Source organism: Perissodus microlepis, chromosome 16 (assembly GCF_051167445.1).
Source record: "Perissodus microlepis isolate ML-2025 ecotype Zambia chromosome 16, ASM5116744v1, whole genome shotgun sequence".
Taxonomy (NCBI): domain Eukaryota; kingdom Metazoa; phylum Chordata; class Actinopteri; order Cichliformes; family Cichlidae; genus Perissodus; species Perissodus microlepis.
In genome coordinates, this window is record NC_140476.1 from 28,505,004 (window position 1) to 28,517,489 (window position 12,486).

A 12,486-nucleotide genomic window follows, 5' to 3' on the forward strand; every position below is an offset into this window, starting at 1 on the left:
TGTTAATTTTACATAACTTTTTACAATAATTTCCAAATTATAAGTTACATTTAAAACACTGGTATTTAAGATTAAGTTTAGAGGATTTATTCATTTTACAAATTAGAAAAGTTAAAGTTTCTGATTTTGTCTACGTCTGCCTGCAACTGTTCACACTGATCCACCTCATTCTGCAGCTCTTCGCATCTTCAGCTCTGCTCTTCAGTCCTGAAACCGGCATAATCCTGCTGCTCTGCTCTGAATTTTACTCTTTATTTGCTCGGATTAGTTCTCCACACTCTAGACTCTCTATTCAGTTCACCTATAGTTCCCCCAGTGCTCTGTTTGCACAGCCTGCCTCGTTCCACATGTGGCTGCAATCGGCACTTCCACGGCTTAATATTTCATGACCTGCAGTTCTCTAGCTGCAATGTTAATTAAAATAGATGGCTGATGTGTCCATCTATCTTAATGAGTTCCTGGAATAACAAGCACCTATAACACGTGTTATTTAAATTCAGCAGTGTGGAACACTAGACACATTTCCTGTTTGTTGTAGTAGTAGGAGTAGCTCTTCCTCAGAGTTTGCATTTAGAATTTTAAAAACTTTTTCCAACATTTAAATGTACCAGGCTTCAAGCAGCATGGTACGTTGTCAGCTTGTTCTGTTTGGATCAGCTCTTCTCTACTGAAGGGAGGAAGGGTCTCATAATTTGGCAAGAACCAGACCTTTATTTACTTTCTTGTAGGTCAGTAAACGCAGCATCATACAGAGATTTGTTAAAGGGAACGGCTCTTCTGGTAACACTTAAACCTCAGATTTCAGCTTCATCACACGTCCTCAAACACACTGCAACTTAAATCTGGGATCTCTGACTTCAGCTTTCGGAGGGCAGCCCTGGATGTTAGGGAGAAATAGTCTGTACAGGAGTAAGAAGAGTAGACTTGCAACTAGACCTGCATGTCCACAGAGTTGTGTAGAGGTCATGATAAGAAACACAAGGCACGACACGGACACTTGAAACACAAATGCTTTGTATGTATCTCCACACATCACCTCTACACTTTCTTCCATTTTCATTCGATTCAGAGCCAAACCAAGCGAATTTATGCATCACACGCACAAACACACACACCTGAGCTCTCAATCATCTCCCACTCTCCCTGAGCCGACAGTTTACAAGACAGGGAGAATGGAGACTGAATAATGGCATCACGTTTTCGTGCCTCGTGTGAATTCATACCTCTGAAACCTGTCGTCTAATGAAACCGGCACGGAGCCTGGGACGGAGAGTGTGAGTGTTTGAGAGAGGGAGAGAGAGATAATGGAGGGGGAGAGGGAGAGAGAGGTGTGTGAAATTGTGATAGATGGACAGAGCATGTTGAAGAGTGGGGGGTGGAGTTCAGTTGAAGTAGTGAGAAGCTGTGTGGTGTGTCAAAGGGAGAGTACATGAATCTATGTTAAAAGAGCAGGAGAGCTGATGAGAGTGTGTGTTGGTTTGCAGCTGGCGAGGTCTGTGTGCACGAGGCAGTGGCAATAATTCCCTGAATAAATAAACGTCATCCCGGCCAATTTGTCTCTGATAAGCAGCGCCTGGCAACCCTAAAATCAACTCCTGGAAGCACCAATTCAACTTCATGTGATGCCTTTGGTGTTGTTTATATCGAGGCTGCAGAGCAGTCAGGTCGTGAAAACCCATGGCAACAGGACATGACAGAGATGATACAGGAAGATGCATGGTGACCGTTCGTAGGGAAAGATGTTGTTGAGTCAAATTGACAAAAATTGCATTTTTGAATGAGATATATATGTAAAAAAGCGTGAATGGAGTGTCCGCAAATCTGGATTCTGAATGGAGCGATCAAGGAATGATTAGGGAGAACGCAGCAAGACAGTGATGAATGAGCACAAGCAGATGGTTCGGTATACGAGGGAGGGGCAGACGAAAAGATGGAGGCTGAGCTGGAGAGAGAAACTTTCCAGGTGTGATCACAAGGTTATTTCCAAAGATGAGAGCGAGCAGAATTTCTCAAGGTTAGAGAAACACACCCAGAAGAGTCCAGCGGATACGCACAAGTAATCTGCACATTTAAATTTTCTTTTGCTTTGAATTTGGAGTTGGGATTAGAAGTTGGAGGGTGATTCATTTGATGAGGTTGTTGCTAGATTGGATTGGCCAAAGAAATGCTCCGCTGTCATTGGTTTTCATGTTGGCAAACGCGGACGAGGTGAAAAACCCAGAGAACACCTTCACTACTTGAGAAGTTGGAGTTTTTAAAAATGAATAAAGAAAAAAGCCTTTCACTAAGAGCTTCTGCTCTACATACAGAAGGGCAATTTGTCCCAAATCAGTTAATCCACTCCAATCCTTTTTGTTTATATGTTACCAATTCACAGCAACAGTCACCTCAAGGTGCTTTATATTGTAAGGTAAAGACTCTACAGTATTTCCAGTTCTTTGAAGTATCACTTGCAGGTTTTTTTCATGAACATAAGGATTGAATAATCACTTACAGAGGATTTTAAGGGCTATTTTATTTCTATTTGGATCAATACCCAAATTGTTATCTTCAAATCCAAGACATTTTAACACAACATACGCTGTCTGGGATGTCTAGGTTCTGTTCAAGATGTTTGATAAACACCAAAACTCCCTTTGGTATTAAAATCCTCTTTTCTGGACGATAGACAAGAGGTTTGATACCCTTTTGTTGTTTTAGAAGAAAACAGGTCCGTATATAAAATGTTAGTGTCACATTTCATTTGCTTCATAACACAACAGTGTTAATGATTGACAGAGCAGAGGTGTCATTGTTGTGAACACATAGGAAGCACTGCATTTAGGAGCTATTGCACAAAACCTTTAGAGGAGTATTCTGAGACGGTATCTTTGACAGGCCTCTGTCTTTGCGTCAGTAGTGTCACATTGCTACGGGAGCCTCAAGCGTACCTGTAGGTGATGGAAGTGACAGAAGGGAGGGAGATGGGGGTTGTGTGGTGCAGCAGAGGGGCTCTGCTCTACCAACGGTCGCGCCAATCTGTCAAGATCCGGCAGGCAGCCAGGGCATCTTGCTATCAGCTCCGCCCGCCTGACTGCAGTGTATTTTTAGAGTGATTTAGAGGTTCCTGTCTATGATGATAATAACACTGCAGCTCCTGCATGAAGCCAGACACTCTCCTTTTGAATGGATTCATAGATAAGAAGGGATGGCGAGCAGACTCAGGAATTCTAGCTGTTCACGCAGCTTCTGATATGAAATGGGGACGGATTTAAAGGGCAGTGCCACTGACTTTTACCTCTGAAATATGGTGGTAATGTATGCAAACTGAACTAAAGCAAACTGGAAGGCAATAGTAGAAAGGGTGTAGATGATCTGATGAAATAGTCATTTTGATGATATTTCCTATAATATCCTATAACTCCTTTTTTCCCTTTAATTTCTAAGGAGGGTTTTGATTTACATAAAGTTGAACCTTATAGGCATAAAGTCAGTTTTAATAACTTATAATAAGCAGTTCCCTGTTCCTGTAATGTCTTATGATTACTAGTCTCCTCAGAATGGAAAAGGCAATGAAATGTGGCCATGTGTTTGAATTAGTCCTACTGTGACATGCTTTATATGAACACACATTAGCAAAGGAAAAACATTTTAAAATGTCACTGAATAACAGACAAACACACAGAGCTGCTCCTGTGGCTGCAAACATCATTTTTTATGGTTGCTACCATTCGCCTTGGCTGAATGCTTTTGCCCATTGGTTGGCCACTCCATATCTTTCTGAAAATATTAATTCAACAGTTTTAAATTCTGTGTTTTTATTTTCCTTCCTTCCTTCTTTCTTTTTTTTTTTTTTTTATTAGAAATGCACTGATTGCAGCTTCCTTGACTTCTTGGTCTTTTTTTTTTTTTAACTGTGTCTACTTTTTGCTGATTTCAGTGATCTGAGGTCTGGTTAGCTTTAAAAGATCCATCTTGAACTGCGTGAGAGGGATTTTTTTTTTATTGGTTTGTTGTTCAGAATGTTTATGTGGTGGTGTGTCAATGTCACAAGCTATTGTCATGTTAGCTTGTGGCTGTGAATGCGCATCCGACTATTTATTTGAAGTATTATAAACATTTTAAATGTAACTGCTGTCTGGGTTGATGTAATTATGTCCAATGATTTGATTTAAAGCTGTACATTTACAGCAGCAGCAAGCCTGTTCTGTATTCACAGTAAATTGAGCAAAAATGTAAGCATACTTAAGTAATAAATTAATTATATTAAAGTTAAACACACTAATTTACAGTATAGGTAACGTAACAGAGAGTAGAGTGTGTAATTGTAGCTATATTTGACAAATTTCAGTTAACGCCACACTCAGTTTTTTCTAAAAGCCACCAGACACACAAATTGTTAGTACTTTGGAAAAAGGAAAGCTACAAGGTTTGGTGCTAGTAAAGGCAAACCCATTGAGTGAGCCTGACGAACAATGCTAATGCCAAATGAGACGGTGGCTAATCAGAGAGAAAATTATCTTGACCATGTGATCAGTGAATGTCCTGTCAAAGACGTACACAGGCTTACACTCCAAAAACACAAAATAATCAGTAAAGCAAGTTTAAAGTGGATTGGATGAACTGTTGTCAACCGAGGCAAAGAACAGCAACACACATGCAGGCCTCTTGGACTGAGTAGTGCGATATGTGACGTGCTTATCCTCAGGTTAGGGGTAAATCATCGTTGTTGGAGGGATAACACTGCACAGACTAAATCTTTGTAGAAAATAGATCCAACTGTTATCTGCACTGATTTTTCACTTTCTCTTAATAAGTTCAGTGTGTCTCTTCAAAAAAGCAATGCACTGTGTACAGTTTGCAGCTTTTTCCATGCATGCGTCTTTGGGAGAGCCTCTGATGGATGTAAAACCAATGTCACTGTTAATTGCATAAATAAATATTCATATGAGCAATAACTGATGGAAGAATTTCAATTGTTTGATCTTGTGTGTTGTACAGGTAGTTCTCAACTGGGGGCAACCATCGTGGATGCAGTAGATACTCTGTACATCATGGGTCTGCACGAGGAGTTCAAGGATGGCCAGGAGTGGATTGAACAGAATCTGGACTTCAGTGTGGTGTGTACCCACCTTCCCTCTCTACACATAAAATACCCAAGAACACTTGGGTATAATTAAGCCTTCCATTAATATCGTAATGATGGTCTCCAGCTTGTCCACATAATGCTCTTAAGAATGTGCTGCTGTCATAAGAGATGACTTGCACTTAAATAAATATCACCGGAGTGCTCATTGATCTGATGCATGCTTTCTTGACATGATTTTTCATCAGCCCATCAGCACTTATTAGACCATAAATAATATGCAAACATTACTCAAAATCCCTGTGAATGTTGGCACTGAATTGTCACCAATTAATTCATCTAGATTGTATCACTCCAATGTTGCTGTTGGAAACTATTAGACTAGAGAATATTTTCAGTATTTATCCTCATATCGAGCATTATAGTAATAATGATTTCAAACATTGCTTCATTCAGGCTGTTTTGCAGTCACAATCGTGACTTTGTCCTCTCTATCCATTTTCTTCTCCCTTCCTCTCCTCACAGCCTTTTCTGTTAAGTGTTTCTCATTTCCATGTCTTGTCCATCAGTTCAGCAGCTCCCCTCATTTATTTCCTCTGCTTCAGTCTCCCATCACCAGCTTTTCTTTCCTTCCTTTCAGATGTCAATCTTTTTTTTAATAGTAATAATAATAATGGATTGCATTTATATAGCACTTTTCGGGGCCCTCAAAGCGCTTTACAATTCCACTATTCATTCACTCTCACATTCACACACCGGTGGAGGCAAGCTACAGTTGTAGCCACAGCTGCCCAGAAGCGAGCAGACTGACAGAAGCGAGGCTGCCATATCGCGCCATCGGCCCCTCTGGCCATCACCAGTAGGCGGTAGGTGAAGTGTCTTGCCCAAGGACACAACGACCGAGACTGTGCTGCTTGCTAGGGCTGCAGCTGTTGATTATTTTAGTAATTAAGTAATGTATCGATAATTCCATCGATTAATCGAGTAATCGGATAAGAAATGCTGTTCTCTTATTAATGAACACACAGGTTTTTCAAAATGAACTACTCGTTGGTTTCCATTTTTAGAAATTGCAGTTTTGTAGAGCAAACAGCTGTCAAAAAACAAAAAGAAAACAACTTAACCCTTTAAAATGGCACGTAAATACAATCAAATTATATTTTTTAAAGAAAATATCTCTTAAATCTTAAATGCAAAAATATATAAATAATCTCAAATAGAGCCAAAGTCAAAATAAAATAAGATATACATGGAATTTAACCTAAGGCATATCAATTGACCTTCAGTGGTGATCACAGGAACAGTGCTGCTGTTTAGGACGCTAGAAACATGTTTTCTTTCACTCAGTCTCGGTGATGGCGCCGCCGCTTTGCTCTTCACGGTGTGTAAACAGACTCTGGCTCCACGTTAAACTTTGACACCACCATCATCATCATCTCTGCTGTTGTGTTATCAGTGTGGTTGCCCTTAATGTCAAAGTTTTATTGTCACGCTGCTCCTAAATGCGTTTATATTGCAGGTGTGTTTTAGTTGCAAACGTGGCTCCATGGTGACAGTGGCACGCTACGGAGCCATGTGTTAAAGGAAACATCGAAGCAGAGAATTTGTGTTGAGAATTATTTTGTAATTGAAGTATTCAAATTATGCGATGAATTGTTGCAGCCCTTCTCCTCCTATATACTCCATTATTAGCATTTTCTGCTCTTAACCGTCTCGAGGCAGGCGTTGCCGATTTGCAACAGTTAAAAACCAACAACCTGATTACCCCACATACATATTTTATGAGGTTTTTTTACTCAGAAGTACCACTGAAGGACTTGGTTGTGCATTAGCAACAAAAGTTTTATTTGAGCGTGAGAGGGTTAAGCGTGCTTCTTACAACTCGCCTCATTCACCCATTTACACACATTGACATAAACACTTTTTTCTATGCTTTCCTACCTAAATGTTTACTATCTAACATTCGTACATAACCCCCGAAGTTGGAAAACAACTTGGGAGTTAGTATCTTGCTGAAGATATTTGGCATGCAGCCTGAAGCAGGAATTGACCAACCTTCCGATTAGTAGATGAGCTGCTCTACCTCCTGAGCCAAAGCAGCTCACTCATTCCCCATCTTTCACTACTCACTCGCTCCTCAGTGCATTCTCAGCCTTTAAAAGTGCCTCTGTATTTCTAAATAATGTGGCTCTACATGTAGTCTTGTTTATTCTAATCAGTTTTACCTAAATTCAATTCAGTTCTTCTGTCCACATTCTGGCAATCCTCTTCTCTTTTTATTCCTGTCTTTATACCGGCACCAAACTCTGGTGCCCAAGCTTGTTAGTACCCCTACTGAGCCAATCACAGGACACCAAGCAGTTAGGTAGAGGGGATCTAACAGCCTGACACTTGGAGGGCTAATTAACCTTGGGATCACTGTGGTTCTGCAGAGAAAAGAGGAATGGAGAGAGTGAGAGGAGAAAGGCTTGGATTGCATGGAGGACATGGGTGAAATTGGGTTAGGAGAAATGCAACTGAGAGAGAAACGGAAACTGGTCAAGATCAGTCACAGTTTAGTTGAATGGAAGGAGGAAGATTAGGGGGGAGAGCAAAATGGCCGCAATATGGGTAAAATAGATGGGCAAGGGAAGGAGGAAAAAATAAAGGTTAAGAAAAGAAAAGATGGGGAGAAAAGACAATTATACATAAAGATATAGTAGTGACTCTGTACTAGTAAAAACAAATCCGTTTGGGGTTGCATCAGACCCGTATAAAACAAACTATTTCAAGCTCTATGGATAGGCGTTGGGTTGAGAGTCACTTGGCCTCACCTCTGCTAAATTAAATGACTGAACTGGGCCTGTTCACTGTGCTGTTGTTGCCTTTTGGACCATATTTAATGGAACTACATAGTACAAGTTATTTACAGTCCATGAGGGCAACTCGTTTATATAAAGCATTTTTAAGAGAATTTAGAGACATTCATCAGCAGTTGACATGGCAGGTACATGATAGAAGTATGAATGATTAAATATAGGCATCATGTCTATATGATCAGGCAGAAATACAGGAATAAGAAGGGTGGATATTTGTGAAGTGAAAAGGACAGAGGAAAAGAGAGAGAGATACACCGGAAGATTTTATAGTTTTTAACCCTGAGAAAACAGTAAAAGGATACAGAAAGAGATGAAAATTGGCACAGTCATCTTACAATTGTCCCATTTGGGTTCATTAAATAAAAGTAGCAGTGTCTTCTCCAGCACAGTGATATCCAAAATACCCACTGGAGCAGCTAATGTAATAAAAGTTCCCTTAGCAGCATGAGTATGAGATTTGTGCCTTATGAAAAAGATGGAGAATTATTAAATGTAAAACAAATGCAATGACAGTGACATGGAGATAAGAGCGTGAGGAAACAAAATTGAGAATATGCTCGTGTGAAGTAATAAAAATCAGGCAGGAGAGGAGAGCCCTCTGGTTACTTAGGAGGGAGAGGAGAGTGGAGATTAGAGGGAGGAGAAGAAGAGAGAGGATGAGATTTGAAGCTGCTGTTAACAAGTGAGAGGAGGAGGGAGGCGTGTCGCTGTGTTTTCATTAATAGCCTGGTTTGATGCTCTTATACCTGTGTGCATTAGGCAAGGGATTCAGGCATAAGCTTCCAGCTATACTATAACATTCAGGAAAGGTTTAGCTAGCTTAGGCTAAACCTTAGAAATATGGTCATGGCATTACTCTGGCTTTTGCATGGGCCTTTTACAAAACAGGTAATATCCCAGCTTGGAGTGAGCCATATTTTTCTTCCAGCCTGCAGTGGCCTGGCAGTGTAATTGGCAGCAAAAGTGTTATTAAACTTGGCCCTTGTGAATATCAAAGATTTGTTCAACCTAAAGAGAGCAGCTGTACCCAGCTTCCCCAGTCAGAGCACTGAGGCTGGAACCAGGCCATAGTCTGCATTTCCATTTGGGAGATTAAATACATCACTCTTAGTCGAGTTTAATCACTTTCCGGTGCATATAGGAGTGCAAGTTGCCCAATATTACATTGAGGTTAGCTGCTTCTGTGTGTGCACCATCATTGTACTATAGTACTACAAGTACTATAAGCTACTTGTAGACGTGTGCACATCCTTAAACCAGTATTTTATTGAGACACCTTTTGGTTTAATCTCGGCATTCAGTCTTCTTGGATAGGTGTGTGTGTGTGTGTACACAGTATTTATTGGCTTGGCAATATTTGGCCACTCTTCCTCGCAGAAGCACTCCAAATCTGTCAGCTAGAGAGGGCATCTTTTGTGCACAGTCCTGTGCAGGTCAGTCCACAGATTGTTCTGTTGGATTTAGGTCTGATCCAAATGACTGATTTGGATGTGTACTCTGTGTCATTGTCCTGTTGGATGGTATAAGTCCTCTTCATCTGCAGCATTCTGGCACTTTTGCTGTTTGATTGGTATTTGACTCGTATAATTTCATCCACTTAAGGAGGGGATTATATGGGACTAAAGCCCCAGTTCCAGCTGAAGAAGAGCATCCTGAAAGTGTAAGAATGCCACCACCATGCGTGGGTATGGTGTTCTTTTTGGTTATGCAAAAAAAAAAGTGTTGTTTTTGGACAAAAGTACCTTTTGGAATTGTGGCCAAAAAATTCAGTCTCACACATTTTTCTTCATGCTTTTGGGAGAATTTATGCTTACGTTTGTTTGTTTTGGGGGTTTGGGGTTTTTTGTTTTTGTTTTGTTTTTTTTGCAAATTGTACTTGGGCTTGGATGCTTTTCTTTGCCAGAAAGGCTTCCGTCTTGCAATCCTACCCCATAGTCCAGACAAATGGAAAATACATATTGAGATTGTTGTTACATAGTACACAACTGGTGCTTTCCAGAAATTCCTGCAGCTCCTTTAGTGTTACTCTAGATCCTCTGATAGGCTCCCGAGCTAGTTTTCACCTTGTCTTTTCATCAGTTTTTGGGGGACATCCAGTTCTTTGCAGTGTCAGTTTTTGATGACTGTCTTCACTGTGTTCCTGGTATATTCAGTGCACTGGAAACTTTGGTACCCTTCTTCTGACTGATACCTTTCAACAGTGAAATCTCTTTGATGCTTTGTAAGCGGTCTGTGAACCAGAGCTTTTGATGCAGCAGGCAACTAAGTAAATGTCAGGAAGGTCCTGCTAGGACCGCTGAACTTTATTTGGGGTTAATCAGAGTCTCTTTAATTGATAGCAGGTGTGTACCCAAGAAGACAGAACGCTGTCTGCTGCTTCAACAGCGTATTCGTTTAAAGGTGTGCCGACTTGTGCAAAAAGCTGATTGTTTAAAAAAAAATCCACTAACAGATTTGTTTGTTGAAATAATTGAATTGCTTTGAAATCATTATCAGTCAGTTATTGTGGTCTCATTTTTTTTTAACCTCACTAAAACCTGGTATTTAAAGAGGTATGTGTACACCCTTTATAGCCACTGTACTAAGAATAGTTGCTATTGATCATTCCATAGCATTCATTAAAGTAGTTCCTGCAACTCCAAATTCATCTGAAGATGTTGTCTTCCATTTTTTCTTAGTTTAGTTTGATATGCGGGGGAGAAGAATTCAGTGCATCATGCAACAATACACAGGAACATGTGCCTGTGGCATCAAAACTAGTGGATGGTTCAGTTCTAACTGTAATCTTTAGTCTTTTATAAATATGTAGAGTGTAATTTACCATTTTGTTTCTAAAGTTGAATGACCTGAATCTTTGTAGCATGTTTCCCTGTTCCTAGAACCCAGTTAGTTTAGTGAGCAATAAAGTCATTAGCCTAAACAATGAAAATAAGATCCAAGTTATCAAAAACTCCAGCTGAATTGTGCTGTAAGCTGTCTTGAAGTGGACTGCGTACCATACATGAGAAAATAACAAGTATTTTTGAAATACGTGATTGTAGAGTCGTGACATTATTTCCCTCGTCTTCATCTTGCATAAACATAGTAAATTGGTCTCTCTCTGTGTGTGTACACACAGTATTTATTGCTTAAAAGTAACTGTGTGGTTCTTGTGTGCTTTTAGCAAATTTATGCACATTTTTATTGCATATGTTACACCTGCGCTCATCTACCTCTCAATTCAGCCACCCACTTGCCACCAACACATCCTCCAGCTCCAGCTTTACCACTAATGAATGATTAAATAGCTGCCATGTCAGTTTGAGCCAAGCAGTGAGTCATTGTTGGACTCTCTAGTGTCCTGGTTAGACCCCCGCATTGCAGCTTGCCCTCAGATGATGGATGTGTCGGCATGCGAACAGCATCTATGCTAGGCCCAAACATCCAGCAAACTAATAGACTTTGTTAACTAATGCATTAATGACCCCAATCAAAATGAGGATTTGATCTGATCCCATGCAGCAAGGAGATTGAAATACTGATTAATTCTAGCTGTTGTTTGAGCCCAGTCTGATTTCCTGGATTCATTTATGCAGAGTTCTTTATTCAGATTTTTTTCCCTAGCTATGATGTTTCTGGCAATAAGAAATGCAGAGACATGATTCACAGTCTTTGACAAGGTAGAAAAGGCCACTCTGCTGTTAAAATTGTTATACCATTGCTGAGCTTCTGTGGTCCTGCTCACTTTAAGCTGTCATGTTTGGCATGATTAGACACATCTTCTCCCATCAGTTTCCTTCTTCTAGAAGCCTTTTTACTGAAGGTGAAAGCAGTGACTTACTGTGTTGGCTCCTCTTGTGTCATTTCCAATGACAGACGTTAATATTTTAGCTGAATCGTCTGGATGACATGTTTTATCAAATTTGAAGGTCTGTCATCAGATTTGTTGGAATACTTCAGTTTAATCACACACTGTGAATGAAACAAACAAACAAACAAAAAGATGCATTCTCACCAGCTGTTGAGATTCCTGGTTTTAATATGAATATTCTTTTGTAAATTGATTTTTAATTACATTGTAAAATGTTATTGTTGAGCTTTTAAAACATAATGTTTTCAAATATGTTGTTTCATGCAAGTATCTTACACCAGGGATGTTTTAACATCTTATAAAGGTCTGGGAATAAACAGCAATTAGGGTTGGGAGAGATGTTAAAATCGACAGTCTACAAATATACATTCATGGAGGTGTGAAACTTTTACCTGTGTGTCTCTTACCTTTTATTGTTAATATAATGATTAAAATCCAGCTAATACAGAACCTTTCAGAATCAGCTTTATTGACAAGTATGTGTGAACTGGGCTCCGGCTATTTCTTTGCTTTCAGTGTACAGAACAGAGTAGACAGCAGACAATACTGAGAACATGTCACCAACATGTGTAGCATGTTTATGGTGCGTTTACAGAGTTGATGCCACTGTTGATTATAAAGGGTTTAATAATTCCCATATTGACACATGTGGGCACACATGCCTATACGCTTTAATGTACAGTTAGGTCCATAAATATTTGGACAGAGACAAC

At 39.9% G+C, this 12,486-nt stretch overlaps 1 protein-coding gene across 2 annotated transcripts in view; it reads left to right on the top strand.

Annotated features, from left to right (window-relative positions):
- The window catches only part of man1a2 (mannosidase, alpha, class 1A, member 2), a 143,052-nt gene that overhangs the window by 65,066 nt on the left and 65,500 nt on the right, over positions 1-12,486 (top strand). For both annotated transcript variants that reach the window (XM_084907950.1, XM_084907951.1), the window contains exon 5: positions 4,981-5,099. In XM_084907950.1, coding sequence (XP_084764076.1) covers positions 4,981-5,099 — 119 coding nt within the window. The remainder of the gene's footprint in view (positions 1-4,980; positions 5,100-12,486) is intronic.